Source organism: Pleurodeles waltl, chromosome 2_2 (assembly GCF_031143425.1).
Source record: "Pleurodeles waltl isolate 20211129_DDA chromosome 2_2, aPleWal1.hap1.20221129, whole genome shotgun sequence".
Taxonomy (NCBI): Eukaryota; Metazoa; Chordata; class Amphibia; order Caudata; family Salamandridae; genus Pleurodeles; species Pleurodeles waltl.
This window is the reverse complement of record NC_090439.1, coordinates 1,157,768,724-1,157,789,214: the sequence shown is the minus strand read 5'-3', so window position 1 is coordinate 1,157,789,214 and position 20,491 is coordinate 1,157,768,724. Positions and strand designations below refer to the sequence as shown.

General features: G+C 48.3%; 1 protein-coding gene across 1 annotated transcript in view; it reads left to right on the top strand.

Annotated features, from left to right (window-relative positions):
• The window catches only part of LOC138282989 (E3 ubiquitin-protein ligase TRIM39-like), a 119,367-nt gene extending 102,949 nt beyond the window's left edge, over nucleotides 1–16,418 (top strand). The window contains exon 6 of the mRNA XM_069221082.1: nucleotides 15,893–16,418. Coding sequence (XP_069077183.1) covers nucleotides 15,893–16,404 — 512 coding nt within the window. The 3' untranslated portion in view covers nucleotides 16,405–16,418. The remainder of the gene's footprint in view (nucleotides 1–15,892) is intronic.
• Nucleotides 16,419–20,491: the final 4,073 nt, after the last annotated feature.

Genomic DNA, 20,491 nt, shown 5'->3' with positions numbered 1-20,491 from the left:
TAAGGAAACGGCTCCCTGTTGCAGTTATCCCCCGCTTTTTGCCTGATACTGATGCTGACTTGACTGAGAAGTGTGCTGGGACCCTGCTAACCAGGCCCCTGCAACAGTGTTCTTTCACCTAAAATGTACCATTGTTTCCACAATTGGCACACCCCTGGCACACAGATAAGTCCCTTGTAAAAAGGTACCAGTGGCACCAAGGGCCCTGTGACCAGGGAAAGTCTCTGAGGGCTGCAGCACATGTTGTGCCACACTAAGGGACCCATCACCTAACACATGCACACTGCCATTGCAGATTGTGTGTGGTGGTGGGGAGAAAAAGGAAAAGTCGACATGGCATCCCCCTCAGGATGCCATACACACAAAATCCTGCCTGTGGCATAGATAGGTCACCCCTCTAGCAGGCCTTACAGCCCCAAGGCAGGGTGCGCTATACCACAGGTGAGGGCATAGCTGCATGAGCACTATGCCCCTACAGTGTCGAAGTCTATTCTTAGACATTGTAAGTACAGTTGTGGCCATATTAAGTATATGGTCTGGGAGTTTGTCAAAAATGAACTCCACAGCTCCATAATGGCTACACTGAATACTGGGAAGTTTGGTATCAAACTTCACAGAATAATAAACCCACACTGATGCCAATGTTGGATTTATTTAAAAAAATGCACACAGAGGGCATCTTAGAGATGCCCCTTGTATTTTACCCAATTGTTCAGTGCAGGACTGACTGGTCTGTGCCAGCCTGCTGCTGAGAGACGAGTTTCTGACCTCATGTGGTGAGGGCCTTTGTGCTCTCTGAGACAAAAGCCTGCTCTGGGTGGAGGTGCTTCACACCTCCCCCCTGCAGGAACTGTAACACCTAGCAGTGAGCCTCAAAGGCTCACGCTTCGTGTTACAATGCCCCAGGGCACTTCAGCTAGTGGAGATGCCCGCCCCCTGGAAGCAGCCCCCACTTTTGGTGGCAAGTCCAGGAGAGAAAATTAGAAAAACAAGGAGGAGTCACCCACCAGTCAGGACAGCCCCTAAGGTGTCCTGAGCTAAGTTGAACCCTGCCTTTAGAAATCCTCCATCTTTATTTTGGAGGATTCCACCAATAGGAATAGGGATGTGCCCCCCTCCCCTCAGGCACAAAGAAGGTGTAGCCACCCTCAAGGACAGTAGCCATTGGCTACTGCCCTCCCAGACCTAAACACACCCCTAAATTCAGTATTTAGGGGCTCCCCAGAACCTAGGAAACTAGATTCCTGCAACCTAAGGAAGAAGAGGGACTGCTGACCTGAAGCCCTGCAGTGAAGACGGAGACGACAGCTGATTTGGCCCCAGCCCCACCGGCCTGTCTCCCTACTTCGAAGAAAACTGCAACACTGACGCATCCAACAGGGTCCAGTGACCTCTGAAGCCTCAGAGGACTACCCTGCATCTAAAGGACCAAGAATCTCCCGAGAACAGCGGCCCTGTTCAAGAAACTCCAACTTTCTGCAACAAAGAAGCAACTTTATAGACCACACGTTTCCCGACGGAAACGTGAGATTTTCCACTCTGCACCCGACGCTCCCGGCTCGACCTGCGGAAAACTAACACTACAGGGAGGACTCCCCGGCGACTGTGAGCCCATGAGTAGCCAGAGTTGACCCCCCTGGGCCCCCACAGCGACGCTTGCAGAGGAAATCCAGAGGCTCCCCCTGACCGCGACTGCCTGTAATAAGGAACCCGACACCTGGAACCACCACTGCACCCGCAGCCCCCAGGACCTGAAGGAACCAAACTCCAGTGCAGGAGTGACCCCCAGGTGACCCTCTGCCCAGCCCAAGTGGTGTGCCTGCCTGCATCGTTGAAGAGACCCTGGGTCTCCCCATTGATTCCTATCTGAAACCCGACGCCTGTTTGCACTCTGCAACCGGCCGCCCCTGTGCCGCTGAGGGTGTACTTTCTGTGCCTGCTTGTGTCCCCCCAGTGCCCTACAAACCCCCCCTGGTCTGCCCTCCGAAGACACGGGTACTTACATGCTGGCAGACTGGAACCGGGGCACACATATTTCCATTGAAGCCTATGTGTTTTGGGCACCACTTTGACCTCTGCCCCTGACCGGCCCTGAGCTTCTTTTGTGGTAACTTTGGGGTTGCCTTGAACCCCCAACAGTGGGCTACTTTGGACCCAACTTTGAACCCTGTAAGTGTTTTACTTACCTATGAACTTAACAATTACTTACCTCCCCCAGGAACTGTTGATTTTTGCACTGTGTCCACTTTTAAAATAGCTTATTGCCATTTGTGTCAACACTGTACATGCTATTGTGATTATTCAAAGTTCCTAGAATACCTGAGTGAAATACCTTTCATTTGAAGTATTACTTGTAAATTTTGAACCTGTGGTTCTTAAAATAAACTAAGAAAAGATATGTTTCTAAATAAAAATCTATTGGCCTGGAATCAGTCTTTGAGTGTGTGTTCCTCATTTATTGCCTATGTGTGTACAGCAAAAGCTTAACACTACCCTCTGATAAGTCTACTGCTCGACCACACTACCACAAAATATAGCATTAGAATTATCTCTTTTTGCCACTATCTTACTTCTAAGGGGAACCCTTGAACTCTGTACACACTATTTCTTACTTTGAAATAGTATATACGGAGCCAACTTCCTACATTGGTGGCAGCGGTGGGATACAAGACTTTGCATTTGCTGGACTACTCAGCCAATACCTGATCACACAACTAAATTCCAAAATTTGTCATTAGAAACAGATTTTTGAAATTTGAGCTATTTTTCTAAATTTTTAAAAGTCCTGCTAGGGCCTTGTGTTAGTCCCTGTTAGCATTTATTTTAGAGTTTCAAAGTTTTGTAAAAGTTTGGATTAAATTCTCGAGATAGTTTTAGATTCTTAAAAAGTATCCCAACTTTTAGAGAGATAATGTCTAGTACAGATGAGATGGTGGTGCAGCTCAACCTCACCCCTTACCTGCATCTTAGGATGTCAGAGTTAAGGACTCTCTGTAAAATTAAAAAGATAAAAACTGGATCAAACCCTACCAAAGTACAGCTCCATGAGCTTTTGGTAGAGTTTGCTAATGACAACCCCTCTGAAGACAACCTTACAGAGGGGAAAGCTAGTGACCTGGAGGATAATTTCCCACCTCCTGTCCTAGTTAGGGAGACCAGGGTTTCTCCAAGCCTGACTCCACAAGTGATAGTCACAGATGCTGCTTCTCCCACAGGGGAGTCCAGCAACTCTGGAAGCATTGAGGGCAGCCTCAATGAAGATGACCTCCTGTTAGCCAGGATGGCCAAAAGATTGGCTTTGGAGAAACAGCTCCTAGCCATAGAAAGGGAAAGACAAGAGATGGGTTTAGCTCCCATCAATGGTGGCAGCAACTTAAATAGGGTCAGAGAAACTACTGACATGCTAAAAATCCCCAAAGGGAATGTAGCAAAATATGAAGATGGTGATGATATCACCAAATGGTTCACAGCTTTTGAGAGGGCTTGTGTAACCAGAAAAGTAAACAGATTTCACTGAGGAGCTCTCCTTTCGGAAATGTTCACTGGGAAGTGTAGGGATAGACTCCTCACACTCTCTGGAAAAGATGCAGAATCCTATGACCTCATGAAGGCTACCCTGATTGAGGGCTTTGGATTCTCCACTGAGGAGTACAGGATTAGGTTCAGAGGGGCTCAAAAATCCTCGAGCCAGACCTGGGTTGATTTTGTAGACTACTCAGTGAAAACACTGGATGGTTGGGTAACTGGAAATGAAGTGCATGACTATCTTGGGGTTTATAATTTGTTTATGAAAGAACACATTTTAAGTAACTGCTTCAATGAAAAACTGCATCAGTATCTGGTAGGCCTATGCCCAATTTCTCCCCAAGAATTGGGAAAGAAGGCAGACCACTGGGTCAAGACTAGAGTAACCAAAACATCCACTGGGGGTGACCAAAAGAAAGGGGTTACAAAGCCTCCCCAGGAGAAAGTGGGTGACACTAGAAATAAAGAAAAAGAGTCCTCTGTAGGCCCCCAAAAACCAGACCAGGTGGGAGGGCCCCAAGACACAACCAAAAACAAAGGTGGGTGCCAGGGTAAGAACTGGAATGCCACTAAGGCATGGTGCCAAAACTGTAGACAGACAGGGCACCACACCAAGGATACTCTTGTCCCAAAAACAAACCCCCTAGCAAAATCCCAGGGGGGACCAGTATAGCCACTGGGGATGACTCCTCACTTGAGGTCTTCATAGCCTTCAACTGGAAAAAGGGCCCAACAGGTGAGTTGGAGATTCCAGAGGGAAGTAGACACTTCCACCACCTACTGGTGAATGGAATCCCAGCCACTGCCCTGAGAGACACTTGTGCCAGTCACACTATTGTGCATGACAGGCTGGTGTTCTCAAACCAGTACATCCCGGGTGAGACTGCCAGTGTAAGAGTTAGCCCAGACAGGGTCACTGATAGGCCTGTGGCTTTTGTGCCTATAGAAGTGGGTGGGACTTTTAGCTGGAGAAGGGTGGTAGTCAGTACAGCCCTCCCACTTGATTGTCTCCTTGGAAATGACTACCCAGAGGTTAGTCAGGGCCCAAGAGAGGAACTGGTCCAGTGCCAGTCCTCTCCCAAGGAATCTGGAGGTGCTACCCCTGAAGTAACTGCTAGTAGGCCCCAAAAGAAAAAGAAAGGAAAACAGAGTAGGAAAGGTGGACAACGTTTAGCCAAGGATCCAGCAAGCCAAAGAGATTCTGCACCAGTAGGGGAGAACTCCAAAAATAGCACTGGTAAAGTCCAACCTGACCCACAAGAAGTACTGGCTAGTCAGGCAACTGTTAAACCTGAGTGGGTGGCTCCTCAGTTAACAGAAGAAAGAGTGGAAGAAGGGTGTTTACTACAAGGTGCCGTAACCCTCCACTCTTACACAGCAGACAGGCACCCTGAACCCAAAGAAGCCTGTAACGTAGCTCCTTCCCTTGCAGGTGAAGAGCTAAAGGTGTGGTTCTGGGCACTGACAGCTGTCAGTGGCCTCTGCTGGGTGTTAGCCTTTATGGCTGCACTATCTTTGGCATGGTGGTCTGACCCCATGCCAAATAGCAAGTTAGGCCCCCTGACCCTGTTGGTCATGGTGGGGTTACTCCAGCTCTGGGTAAATTCTCTGGGTAAGCTAGGGGTGACCCTGGCTAAGATAGGATTAGCAGAGGTGGATACCTCTAACCCCAAAATAGAAAGAATGGGTGAAGACATTAAAAGCACAGACAAGAGGAAATTCAGACTAGGTCCTATCACTGTGGAAGTGGGTCAATTCCCCAGAGGGAATGACCTGAACAGGAGGATGTAAGGCAGAGTAGGCCCTGCAACAAACCAGCCTATTTCCTCTACTCTTCATCACCTGACAGACTAGGAAGACTCTCCCAGCTTTGGCTGAGTAGCCTGGCCTGTGGGCTGGGGGTAGGCCTTGTGTAAGGAAATGGCTCCCTGTTGCAGTTACCCCCCACGTTTTGCCTGATACTGATGCTGACTTGACTGAGAAGTGTGCTGGGACCTGCTAACCAGGCCCCAGCAACAGTGTTCTTTCACCTAAAATGTACAATTGTTTCCACAATTGGCACACCCCTGGCACACAGATAAGTCCCTTGTAGAAGGTACCAGTGGTACCAAGGGCCCTGTGACCAGGGAATGTCCCTAAGGGCTACAGCATATGTTGTGCCACCCTAAGGGACCCCTCACCTAACAAATGCACACTGCCATTGCAGATTGTGTGTGTTGGTGGGGAGAAAAAAGGCAAAGTCGACATGGCATCCCCCTCAGGATGCCATGCACACAAAATACTGCCTGTGGCATAGGTAAGTCACCCCTCTAGCAGGCCTTACAGCCCCAAGGCAGGGTGCACTATCCCACAGGTGAGGGCATAGCTGCATGAGCAATATGCCCCTACAGTGTCTGTCTATTTTTAGACATTGTAAGTACAGTTGTGGCCATATTAAGTATATGGTGTGGGAGTTTGTCAAAAACGAACTCCACAGCTCCATAATGGCTACACTGAATACTGGGAAGTTTGGTATCAAATTTCTCACAATAATAAACCCACACTGATATTAGTGTTGGGTTTATAAAAAAAAAAAAATGCACACAGAGATTTTACCCAATTGTTCAGTGCAGGACTGACTGGTCTGTGCCAGCCTGCTGCTGAGAGACGAGTTTCTGATCCCATGTGGTGAGGGCCTTTGTGCTCTCTGAGGACAGAAACAAAAGCCTGCTCTGGGTGGAGGTGCTTCACACCTCCCCCCTGCAGGAACTGTAACACCTAGCAGTGAGCCTCAAAGGCTCACGCTTCGTGTTACAATGCCCCAGGGCACTTCAGCTAGTGGAGATGCCCGCCCCCTGGAAGCAGCCCCCACTTTTGGTGGCAAGTCCAGGAGAGAAAATTAGAAAAACAAGGAGGAGTCACCCACCAGTCAGGACAGCCCCTAAGGTGTCCTGAGCTAAGTTGAACCCTGCCTTTAGAAATCCTCCATCTTTATTTTGGAGGATTCCACCAATAGGAATAGGGATGTGCCCCCCTCCCCTCAGGCACAAAGAAGGTGTAGCCACCCTCAAGGACAGTAGCCATTGGCTACTGCCCTCCCAGACCTAAACACACCCCTAAATTCAGTATTTAGGGGCTCCCCAGAACCTAGGAAACTAGATTCCTGCAACCTAAGGAAGAAGAGGGACTGCTGACCTGAAGCCCTGCAGTGAAGACGGAGACGACAGCTGATTTGGCCCCAGCCCCACCGGCCTGTCTCCCTACTTCGAAGAAAACTGCAACACTGACGCATCCAACAGGGTCCAGTGACCTCTGAAGCCTCAGAGGACTACCCTGCATCTAAAGGACCAAGAATCTCCCGAGAACAGCGGCCCTGTTCAAGAAACTCCAACTTTCTGCAACAAAGAAGCAACTTTATAGACCACACGTTTCCCGACGGAAACGTGAGATTTTCCACTCTGCACCCGACGCTCCCGGCTCGACCTGCGGAAAACTAACACTACAGGGAGGACTCCCCGGCGACTGTGAGCCCATGAGTAGCCAGAGTTGACCCCCCTGGGCCCCCACAGCGACGCTTGCAGAGGAAATCCAGAGGCTCCCCCTGACCGCGACTGCCTGTAATAAGGAACCCGACACCTGGAACCACCACTGCACCCGCAGCCCCCAGGACCTGAAGGAACCAAACTCCAGTGCAGGAGTGACCCCCAGGTGACCCTCTGCCCAGCCCAAGTGGTGTGCCTGCCTGCATCGTTGAAGAGACCCTGGGTCTCCCCATTGATTCCTATCTGAAACCCGACGCCTGTTTGCACTCTGCAACCGGCCGCCCCTGTGCCGCTGAGGGTGTACTTTCTGTGCCTGCTTGTGTCCCCCCAGTGCCCTACAAACCCCCCCTGGTCTGCCCTCCGAAGACACGGGTACTTACATGCTGGCAGACTGGAACCGGGGCACACATATTTCCATTGAAGCCTATGTGTTTTGGGCACCACTTTGACCTCTGCCCCTGACCGGCCCTGAGCTTCTTTTGTGGTAACTTTGGGGTTGCCTTGAACCCCCAACAGTGGGCTACTTTGGACCCAACTTTGAACCCTGTAAGTGTTTTACTTACCTATGAACTTAACAATTACTTACCTCCCCCAGGAACTGTTGATTTTTGCACTGTGTCCACTTTTAAAATAGCTTATTGCCATTTGTGTCAACACTGTACATGCTATTGTGATTATTCAAAGTTCCTAGAATACCTGAGTGAAATACCTTTCATTTGAAGTATTACTTGTAAATTTTGAACCTGTGGTTCTTAAAATAAACTAAGAAAAGATATGTTTCTAAATAAAAATCTATTGGCCTGGAATCAGTCTTTGAGTGTGTGTTCCTCATTTATTGCCTATGTGTGTACAGCAAAAGCTTAACACTACCCTCTGATAAGTCTACTGCTCGACCACACTACCACAAAATATAGCATTAGAATTATCTCTTTTTGCCACTATCTTACTTCTAAGGGGAACCCTTGAACTCTGTACACACTATTTCTTACTTTGAAATAGTATATACGGAGCCAACTTCCTACATTGGTGGCAGCGGTGGGATACAAGACTTTGCATTTGCTGGACTACTCAGCCAATACCTGATCACACAACTAAATTCCAAAATTTGTCATTAGAAACAGATTTTTGAAATTTGAGCTATTTTTCTAAATTTTTAAAAGTCCTGCTAGGGCCTTGTGTTAGTCCCTGTTAGCATTTATTTTAGAGTTTCAAAGTTTTGTAAAAGTTTGGATTAAATTCTCGAGATAGTTTTAGATTCTTAAAAAGTATCCCAACTTTTAGAGAGATAATGTCTAGTACAGATGAGATGGTGGTGCAGCTCAACCTCACCCCTTACCTGCATCTTAGGATGTCAGAGTTAAGGACTCTTTGTAAAATTAAAAAGATAAAAACTGGATCAAACCCTACCAAAGTACAGCTCCATGAGCTTTTGGTAGAGTTTGCTAATGACAACCCCTCTGAAGACAACCTTACAGAGGGGAAAGCTAGTGACCTGGAGGATAATTTCCCACCTCCTGTCCTAGTTAGGGAGACCAGGGTTTCTCCAAGCCTGACTCCACAAGTGATAGTCACAGATGCTGCTTCTCCCACAGGGGAGTCCAGCAACTCTGGAAGCATTGAGGGCAGCCTCAATGAAGATGACCTCCTGTTAGCCAGGATGGCCAAAAGATTGGCTTTGGAGAAACAGCTCCTAGCCATAGAAAGGGAAAGACAAGAGATGGGTTTAGCTCCCATCAATGGTGGCAGCAACTTAAATAGGGTCAGAGAAACTACTGACATGCTAAAAATCCCCAAAGGGAATGTAGCAAAAAAGAAGATGGTGATGATATCACCAAATGGTTCACAGCTTTTGAGAGGGCTTGTGTAACCAGAAAAGTAAACAGATTTCACTGAGGAGCTCTCCTTTCGGAAATGTTCACTGGGAAGTGTAGGGATAGACTCCTCACACTCTCTGGAAAAGATGCAGAATCCTATGACCTCATGAAGGCTACCCTGATTGAGGGCTTTGGATTCTCCACTGAGGAGTACAGGATTAGGTTCAGAGGGGCTCAAAAATCCTCGAGCCAGACCTGGGTTGATTTTGTAGACTACTCAGTGAAAACACTGGATGGTTGGGTAACTGGAAATGAAGTGCATGACTATCTTGGGGTTTATAATTTGTTTATGAAAGAACACATTTTAAGTAACTGCTTCAATGAAAAACTGCATCAGTATCTGGTAGGCCTATGCCCAATTTCTCCCCAAGAATTGGGAAAGAAGGCAGACCACTGGGTCAAGACTAGAGTAACCAAAACATCCACTGGGGGTGACCAAAAGAAAGGGGTTACAAAGCCTCCCCAGGAGAAAGTGGGTGACACTAGAAATAAAGAAAAAGAGTCCTCTGTAGGCCCCCAAAAACCAGACCAGGTGGGAGGGCCCCAAGACACAACCAAAAACAAAGGTGGGTGCCAGGGTAAGAACTGGAATGCCACTAAGGCATGGTGCCAAAACTGTAGACAGACAGGGCACCACACCAAGGATACTCTTGTCCCAAAAACAAACCCCCTAGCAAAATCCCAGGGGGGACCAGTATAGCCACTGGGGATGACTCCTCACTTGAGGTCTTCATAGCCTTCAACTGGAAAAAGGGCCCAACAGGTGAGTTGGAGATTCCAGAGGGAAGTAGACACTTCCACCACCTACTGGTGAATGGAATCCCAGCCACTGCCCTGAGAGACACTTGTGCCAGTCACACTATTGTGCATGACAGGCTGGTGTTCTCAAACCAGTACATCCCGGGTGAGACTGCCAGTGTAAGAGTTAGCCCAGACAGGGTCACTGATAGGCCTGTGGCTTTTGTGCCTATAGAAGTGGGTGGGACTTTTAGCTGGAGAAGGGTGGTAGTCAGTACAGCCCTCCCACTTGATTGTCTCCTTGGAAATGACTACCCAGAGGTTAGTCAGGGCCCAAGAGAGGAACTGGTCCAGTGCCAGTCCTCTCCCAAGGAATCTGGAGGTGCTACCCCTGAAGTAACTGCTAGTAGGCCCCAAAAGAAAAAGAAAGGAAAACAGAGTAGGAAAGGTGGACAACGTTTAGCCAAGGATCCAGCAAGCCAAAGAGATTCTGCACCAGTAGGGGAGAACTCCAAAAATAGCACTGGTAAAGTCCAACCTGACCCACAAGAAGTACTGGCTAGTCAGGCAACTGTTAAACCTGAGTGGGTGGCTCCTCAGTTAACAGAAGAAAGAGTGGAAGAAGGGTGTTTACTACAAGGTGCCGTAACCCTCCACTCTTACACAGCAGACAGGCACCCTGAACCCAAAGAAGCCTGTAACGTAGCTCCTTCCCTTGCAGGTGAAGAGCTAAAGGTGTGGTTCTGGGCACTGACAGCTGTCAGTGGCCTCTGCTGGGTGTTAGCCTTTATGGCTGCACTATCTTTGGCATGGTGGTCTGACCCCATGCCAAATAGCAAGTTAGGCCCCCTGACCCTGTTGGTCATGGTGGGGTTACTCCAGCTCTGGGTAAATTCTCTGGGTAAGCTAGGGGTGACCCTGGCTAAGATAGGATTAGCAGAGGTGGATACCTCTAACCCCAAAATAGAAAGAATGGGTGAAGACATTAAAAGCACAGACAAGAGGAAATTCAGACTAGGTCCTATCACTGTGGAAGTGGGTCAATTCCCCAGAGGGAATGACCTGAACAGGAGGATGTAAGGCAGAGTAGGCCCTGCAACAAACCAGCCTATTTCCTCTACTCTTCATCACCTGACAGACTAGGAAGACTCTCCCAGCTTTGGCTGAGTAGCCTGGCCTGTGGGCTGGGGGTAGGCCTTGTGTAAGGAAATGGCTCCCTGTTGCAGTTACCCCCCACGTTTTGCCTGATACTGATGCTGACTTGACTGAGAAGTGTGCTGGGACCTGCTAACCAGGCCCCAGCAACAGTGTTCTTTCACCTAAAATGTACAATTGTTTCCACAATTGGCACACCCCTGGCACACAGATAAGTCCCTTGTAAAAGGTACCAGTGGTACCAAGGGCCCTGTGACCAGGGAATGTCCCTAAGGGCTACAGCATATGTTGTGCCACCCTAAGGGACCCCTCACCTAACAAATGCACACTGCCATTGCAGATTGTGTGTGTTGGTGGGGAGAAAAAAGGCAAAGTCGACATGGCATCCCCCTCAGGATGCCATGCACACAAAATACTGCCTGTGGCATAGGTAAGTCACCCCTCTAGCAGGCCTTACAGCCCCAAGGCAGGGTGCACTATCCCACAGGTGAGGGCATAGCTGCATGAGCAATATGCCCCTACAGTGTCTGTCTATTTTTAGACATTGTAAGTACAGTTGTGGCCATATTAAGTATATGGTGTGGGAGTTTGTCAAAAACGAACTCCACAGCTCCATAATGGCTACACTGAATACTGGGAAGTTTGGTATCAAATTTCTCACAATAATAAACCCACACTGATATTAGTGTTGGGTTTATTAAAAAAAAAAAATGCACACAGAGATTTTACCCAATTGTTCAGTGCAGGACTGACTGGTCTGTGCCAGCCTGCTGCTGAGAGACGAGTTTCTGATCCCATGTGGTGAGGGCCTTTGTGCTCTCTGAGGACAGAAACAAAAGCCTGCTCTGGGTGGAGGTGCTTCACACCTCCCCCCTGCAGGAACTGTAACACCTAGCAGTGAGCCTCAAAGGCTCACGCTTCGTGTTACAATGCCCCAGGGCACTCCAGCTAGTGGAGATGCCTGCCCCCTGGACACAGCCCCCACTTTTGGCGGCAAGTCCAGGGGAGATAATGCGAAAAACAAGGAGGAGTCACCCACCAGTCAGGACAGCCACTAAGGTGTCCTGAGCTGAGGTGATCCCGGCCTTTAGAAATCCTCCATCTTGATTTTGGAGGATTCCCCCAATAGGAATAGGGATGTGCCCCCTCCCCTCAGGGAGGAGGCACAAAGAGGGTGTTATCACCCTCAAGGACAGTAGCCATTGGCTCCTGCCCTCCCAGACCTAAACACACCCCTAAATTCAGTATTTAGGGGCTCCCCAGAACCTAGGAAACTAGATTCCTGCAACCTAAAGAAGAAGAAGGACTGCTGACCTGAAGCCCTGCAGTGAAGACGGAGACGACCACTGATTTGGCCTCAGCCCCACCGGCCTGTCTCCCTACTTTGAAGAAAACTCCAACAGCGACGCATCCAAAAGGGTCCAGTGACCTCTGAAGCCTCAGAGGACTACCCTGCAACAAAGGACCAAGAAGCTCCCGAGAACAGCGGACCTGTTCAAGAAACTGCAACTTTCTGCAAACAAAGAAGCAACTTTAAAGACCACACGTTTGCCGCCGAAAGCATGAGACATTCCAGTCTGCACCCGACGCCCTCGGCTCGACCTGCAGAAAACTAACACCTCAAGGAGGAGGACTCCCTGGTGACTGTGAGCCCGTGAGTAGCCAGAGTTGACCCCCCTGAGCCCCCACAGCGACACCTGCAGAAGAAATCCAGAGGCTCCCCCTGACCGCCTGTAACAAGGAACCCGATGCCTGGAACCAGCACTGCACCCGCAGCCCCCAGGACCTGAAGCAACTGAACTCCACTGCAGGAGTGACCCCCAGGCGACCCTCTGCCTAGCCCAGGTGGTGGCTACCCCGAAGAGCCCCCCCGTGCCTGCCTGCATCGTTGAAGAGACCCCCGGGTCTCCCCACTGATTCCTATCTGAAACCCAATGCCTGTTTGCACTCTGTAACCAGCCGCCCCTGTGCCGCTGAGGGTGTACTTTCTGTGCCTGCTTGTGTCCCCCCTGGTGCCCTACAAAACCCTCCTGGTCTGCCCTCCGAAGACACGGATACTTATATGCTGGCAGACTGGAACCGGGGCACATGCATTTCCATTGAAGCCTGTGTGTTTTGGGTACCACTTTGACCTCTGCACCTGACCGGCCCTGAGCTGCTTGTGTGGTAACTTTGGGGTTGCCTTGAACCCGCAACGGTGGGCTACTTTGGACCCAACTTTGAACCCTGTAAGTGTTTTACTTACCTGTGAACTTAACAATTACTTACCTCCCCCAGGAACTGTTGATTTTTGCACAGTGTCCACTTTTAAAATAGCTTATTGCCATTTTTGTCAAAACTGTACATGCTATTGTGATTGTTCGAAGTTCCTAGAATACCTGAGTGAAATACCGTTCATTTGAAGTATTACTTGTAAATCTTGAACCTATGGTTCTTAAAATAAACTAAGAAAAGATATGTTTCTATATAGAAACCTATTGGCCTGGAATCAGTCTTTGAGTGTGTGTTCCTCATTTATTGCCTGTGTGTGTACAACAAATGCTTAACACTACCCTCTGATAAGCCTACTGCTCGACCACACTACCACAAAATAGAGCATTAGAATTATCTCTTTTTGTCACTATCTTACCTCCAAGGGGAACCCTTGGACTCTGTGCACACTATTTCTTACTTTGAAATAGTATGTACAGAGCTGCTGTGTAGTGCAGTGTATTGTACGGTACAGTGTCTTCTTTCCAGGTAGGTATTGTGTAGTGCAGTGTATTGTATAGTACAGTGTGCTCCGTCGAGGCAGGTGCTGTGGTCAACAGTGTACTGTTCAGTGTGCTCCATCCAAGTAGGTTCTGTGTAGTGTAGTGTTTTCTACAGTGTGGTCCTTCGAGGTAGATGCTGTGTAGTGCAGTGTATTGTACAGTACAGTGTGTTCTTTCCAGGTAGGTGGGATGTAGTGGAGTGTATTGTATAGTTGGCTCCCTCTAGGTATGTGCTGTGTAGTGCAGTATATTGTACTGTGTTCTCCTTCCAGGTAGTTGCAGTGTATTGTACAGTAGTGTGTGCTTCTTCCAGGTAGGTGCTGTGTAGTGCAGTGTATTGTACACGACAGTGTGCTCCGTCCAGGTAGGTGCTGTGTAGTGCAGTGTATTGTACCGTACAGTGTCTTCTTTCCAGGTAGGTGTTGTGTAGTGCAGTGTATTGTATAATACAGTGTGCTCCTTCCAGGTAGGTGCACTGCATGCTCTTTACAGGTAGGTGAAGTATAGTGCAGTTTTTTGTACTAAGTGTTCCTTCCAGGTACGTGTTGTATTGTGCAGTGCATTGTGAAGTACAATGCGCTGCTTCTACGTAGGTTCTTTTAGTGCAGTGTACCGTACCGTGGGCTCCTTCCAGGTAGGCGCTGTGTAGTGCAGTGTATTGTACCGTACAGTGTGCTCCTTCCAGGTAGGTGCTATGTAGTGCAGTGTGTTGTACCGTACAGTGTGCTCCTTCCAGGTAGGTGCTGTGTAGTGTAGTGTATTGCACAGTGTGCTCCTTCCAGGTAGGCGCTGTGTAGTGTAGTGTATTGCACAGTGTGCTCCTTCCAGGTAGGCGCTGTGTAGTGCAGTGTATTGTACAGTACTGTAAGAAGTTGGCTCTGTATGCACTATTTCAAAGTAAGGAATAGTATGCACAGAGTCCAAGGGTTCCCCTTAGAGGTAAGATAGTGGAAAAAAGAGATAATTCTAATACTCTATTTTGTGGTAGTGTGGTCGAGCAGTAGGCTTATCAGAGGGTAGTGTTAAGAATTTGTTGTACACACACAGGCAATAAATGAGGAACACACACTCAAAAACAATTCCAGGCCAATAGGTTTTTATATAGAAAAATATCTTTTCTTAGTTTATTTTAAGAACCACAGGTTCAAGATTTACAAACAATACTTTACATGAAAGGTATTTCACTCAGGTATCTTAGGAACTTCGAATCATCACAATAGCATGTACAGTTTTGGCAAAAATTGCAATAAGCTATTTTAAAATTGGACACAGTGCAAAATTCAACAGTTCCTGGGGGAGGTAAGTATTTGTTAGTTTTTCAGGTAAGTAAAGCACTTACAGGGTTCAAAGTTGGGTCCGAGGTAGCCCACCGTTGGGGGTTCAGGGCAACCCCAAAGTTACCACACCAGCAGGTCAGGGCCGGTCAGGTGCAGAGGTCAAAGTGGTGCCCAAAACGCATAGGCTTCAATGGAGATAGGGGTGCCCCGGTTTAGTCTGCCAGCAGGTAAGTACCCGCGACTTCGGAGGGCAGACCAGGGGGGTTTTGTAGGGCACCGGGGGGGGGACACAAGTCAGCACAAAAAGTACACCCTCAGCGGCACAGGGCGGCCGGGTGCAGAGTGCAAACAGGCGTCGGGTTTGCAATAGGTTTCAATGGGGTTGCAGGCAGGCAAGGGAGGGGCTCCTCTGGGTAGCCACCACCTGTGCAATGTATTCTACAGTGTGTACCTTGCAGGTAGGTGCTGTGTAAGGCAGAGTATTGTACAGTACAGAGTGCTCTTTCCAGGTAGGTGCGGTGAAGTGCAGAGTATTGTACAGTAGAATGTGCTCCTTCCAGGTTGGTGCGATGTAAGGCAGTGTATTCCTCCGTGTGCCTTTTACAGGTAGGTGAAGTATAGTTTAGTTTATTGTACTATGTGTTCCTTCCATGTAGGTGCTGTGTAGTGCATTGTACAGTACAGTGTGCTCCATTCAGGTAGGTGCGGTGTAGTGCAGTGTATTGTACATTACAGTATGCTCCTTGCAGGTAGGTGTTGTTAGTGCAGTGTGTTGTACAGTAAAGTGTGCTCTTTCCAGTTCGGTGCTATGTAGTGCAGTGTTTTCTACAGTGTGGTCCTTCCAGGTAGGTGCTGTGTAGTGCAGTGTATTGTACACTACATTGTGCTCCTTCCAGCTAGGTGCTGTGTAGTGCAGTGTATTGTACAGTACAGTGTGCTCCTTCGAGAGAGGTGCTGTATAGTTTTGTCTCCTGTCAATAACATGAATATAAACTATAAATAACGTGTATATAGCTTTAAATCTCTAACTCTGAGTCTCTTCCCTGCAGTGATGGTGACTCTGGACCCAGACACAGCGCATCCTGAGCTCCGTCTGTCTGAGGGGGGGAGACGTATGAGAAGGACAGGCACAGCACAGCGCCTGCCGGACACCCCCAAGAGATTCACCTCTTGTCCCTGTGTGCTGGGGCGTGAGGGGTTCACCTCAGGGAGACATTACTGGGAGGTGCAGCTGCTGCAGGGGGAGGAGGGTTGGGCTGTGGGGGTCGCAGCAGAGTCTGTGGAGAGGAAGGGAGGGATCATATGGTCCCCTGAGGGGGGAGTCTGGGCTGTGCAGAGGTTTTATGGTCCGTACTGGGCTCTCACCTCCCCTGACACCCCTCTGACCCCTCGTGAGGGGCCCCGGAAGCTGGGGGTGTATCTGGACTACGAGGGGGGGCAGCTGTCCCTGTACAATGCGGACTCCATGGAGCTTCTCTACACTTTCCTCTGGACCCACTTCACACACAGGCTCTTCCCCATCTTCCGTTTCTGGGGGCAAACAGTGCTGAGGCTGGTGTAGGAGCTTTGTGTGTGTGGGGGGGGGAAGCTGGGGCTCATGTGGGGGGGGGGTTCTAGTTCACCTGGGGGAGGGGCACCAGCTCACGTGGGGGAGGGGCTGTGACGTTCCATCTCCAGCTCAGATTTAACTCCTCCTGCTCCTGATTCTTCATTTAATTAACATTCAACACTGACTCTGTGAGCACACCTGACTCCAAAAACAGGCACTGCCGATTCCTGTCGCAGGCACTGGTGGCTCAATTTCAAATAATTCTGACTACAACTACAGGCACTACCTAGTCCAGTCACAGGCACTACCGATTCTAGTCTCAGGCACTGCTGACAGAAGTCATAGGCACTCGTCAGTCTGCTCACAGGCACTCCTGTCTCATTAATGATAATGATGACTCCAGGCACTCAAGGCACAGGCACTGCTGTCTCATTTACAGATTACCCTAACTTCAAATTCAGGTACTGCTTACTAAAGATGGGCACTGCTGATGTGAAACACTGTCACTGCATATTCCAAAAAAGGCACTGCTCACTCAAATACAGATTACTAGGCACAGGTATAACAGACTCATGTCACAGGCACTCCAGACTCCAACCACATGCACTGCTAACTCAGAGCACTTCTAAATCCAAGCACATATACCCTAACTCCGGGCACAGGCACTGCTAGCTCCCAAGCACAGGCACTGCTGATTCAAAACTCAACTACTGTTGATTGAAACTGGGCACCATTGATTCCAGTTACTGGCACTGCTTATTCAAAATACTGCTTGTTCAATACACAGGCACTGCGGACTGCAAGACGAGACAATCCTAATTTAAAATGCAGGCACAATTGACTCATTACAGATATTGTTGCCTCCAAGGCCAGGGCCACAAACATTGTTGAGCCACAGTTCCAGTTTACTGGTACCTGATTTAAGTCACAGGCACTGCTGACTTTAAGCTGAGGAAATTTTAATTTAAAATGCATGCACTGCTGACTCCAAACACAACTGCTCCTAATTCCTTACTGATCATTTTGACTCCAAGCCCAGGGGCACAATCACTATTGATGCAAAACACAGTCCCTGCTTAATCCGTGAGAAGGCACTGCTCACTCAGTTACAACTAACCTATGCTCTCGACACAGTTACTACAGACTCTTATTGCAGGCTCTTACTCAAAACACTAACACTGCTAACTCCAACTTTAGTCAAAGTACAGAAACTGCTGACTCATGGCAGGCACTGCTGACTTAAAGCATTGAAACTTCTGATTCAAGCACAGGAACGGCTGCCTCAAATCATGGGCACCGCTCTTTGAAAGCTGGCAAGGCTGACTCAAAGCACACTCACTCTCTCACTTCAAAATAATCCTTACTCCAAGCACAGACACTCCTGATTGTGGTACACTTAATGCTCACTTCAAACACAGGCACTGCTTATTGAATTACAGGCAATACTGATTCCATTCACAGGCACTTATGACTGCAAGCCGGGGCAATTCTAATTGAAAACATAGGCACTGTTGTTAAATCCTGACACTACAGATAATGTTGACTCCAAGCCCATGGGCATGATCACTATGGAGGCAAAACACAATACATGTTTACTCCATGAACAGGCACTGCTCATTCAGTTACAGATAACCTTGGCTCCAGGCATAGGTACTGTAGATTCCTATCATAGGCACTCCTGACTCTGAACACAGACACTGCTAACTCTAAGCACGTTTTCGTCAAACTAGAGACACTGCTGACCTGTGACAGGCACTGCTGACTCCAAGCATTAGCACTGCTGATTCAAAGAATAGAAACTGCTGCCACAAGTCATGGGCACTGCTCATTTAAAACAGACAGGTCTGACTAGGCACAGGTGACTCCAAGCATAGGCACTGCTGATTCAAGTGCAGAAATTGCTGCCTCAAGTCATGGGCACTGCTCGTTCAAAAAAGGCAAAGCTCACTCCAAGCACACACACTGCTCCCTCAATGCTAAATAATCATTGCTCCAAGCACAGGCACTACTGACTCCAATACACGTATTGCTCACTCCAAGCATGGGCACTGCTAACTGAGTTACAAGTAATGCAGATTACAGGCACTGCTGGTTGCATGAACAGGCACTGCATACTTAGAGACAGATAATACTGGCTTTAAACGCAATTACTCCTGATTCAATACAGGCAGTTCTAATTCTAGTCACAGGCACTGCTTTTAGAATATACAAATACTGCTGATCCAGTACTGGTACTCCTGATTCCAGACACAGGCACTTCTTGTGAAAATCACTAATACTGCTGGTTCAGTGCACAGACGGTGTTGACTCAATTGTAGCTAAGGCTGACTCCAAGCACATGCTCTACTGAGGTAAAATACTGCCTCTGCTTACTACACAAACAGGCACTGCTCACTCAATTACAGATATTGGGGACTCAAATCAAAGGCCCTTCTCAATCTAAGCAGAGGCACTGCTGACTTCAAGCAAGGCATTCCCCACTCCAAGCACCCCTGATTCTAGCTACGGACTTTGTAAACTCCAAGTGCAGGCACTGCTGATTAAAAATACAAATACTGCTGATTCAAAACACGGGAATTATGTCTCCAGTAATCAGCACTGCTCAGCCAAAATAGGCCTCAATGATTCCAGGCACTACCAAATTCAAACACAGGCACTGGTGGTTCCGCACACAGGCACCGCTGACTCAATTTTAGATAATTCTGACTCAAGCACATGCACTGCTCTCTGTCATAGATAATCCTAACTCCAAGAATAGACCCTCCTGACTCTGGTACACTTAATGCTGGCTCCAGGCATAGGCACTGGTAACCGAATTACAGGATATCCTGGGACATATTTAAGAAAAGTCGTGCTGCACCCAGTGCAGCACCACCTCCTTGCGCCCCTTAGCCGCCCCCAATTGCCACCATGGCACAGGGTAGGGGGCAATAGCGCCAACATTTTTGACGATATTGATGTACTGGTCAGGTTTAGCCCCACAATTTTGTCTCTAACCCTGAACAGTACATAGGGGCCCATTGTAAACAATGGTGTGCCCCCTTTTAAGGGCTGCTCTGAGCAGGTGTAAAAAATGCCTGAAAAAATGACATTGAATTAAAACATAGGCACTGGACACTTCACTTATACTGACTCTAAACACACGTTTTTCTGGCTTAATTATTGATAACCTAGTGCTTGAAGTCAGCAGTGCCTGTGATTGGTATCAGAGACAACTGACACGGCTGACTCCAGACACCGGCACTACAGAATCCCACACAGGGATTTCTGAATTAAAACATTGGTGCTGCTGGCAGCTGGCATAGGCACTCCTGACTCCAAGCAAGGGCACTTCAGCTCCAAATCACAGGAACTATAGACTCCAGGCACAGACACTTCAAACCCAGGCACTGCTGATTAAAAAAAAAAGACAACAGGTATTGATGGCTTCAATCACAGAAATACCTCTTTCAAAACACAGGCACTGCTGACATCTCATTCTCCTCACCAGACACCAAGCTCAGTCACTGTTGACTTCAAGCACATGCACTGCTGATTCAAAACATAGGCACTGCTGATTGTAAGCACAGTAATCTGTGGTCTCATTCAAAATGGAGACTTTCCTTTTTCCAAACAGGCACTCCTTTCTCCAGTCACATGTACCTCTGACTCTAAGCACAGACACAGGTATTGCTGATTCAAAACACAGGCCCTTGTGATGTCAACACAGGCACTGAGGATTTCCCTCACAGGCAACTCTGATACAAAACACTGGCACTGTTGACTTCAAACTGAGGAGTTCCTGACTCCAAGTACAGACACTTCTGATTACACACACAAGGACTGCTGATTTAACACTCAACCCACCTGACTTCAAGCACAATCGCTTATTTCTCGGTTACAGATAATACTTTCCCCAGGCACTGTCACTACTCAATTACAGATAATCCTAATTCCAATCACAGGCACCCCTGACTCCAGTCAGTACTTCTAATTGTGACTCTGAGCACAGACACATCTGGTTCATTTATTGATCATGCTGTGCCTGTACTTGGAGTCAGGGCTATCTGTAATGAACATGTAAATGCCACTGCTGACTCCAGACACAGACACTTCCAAA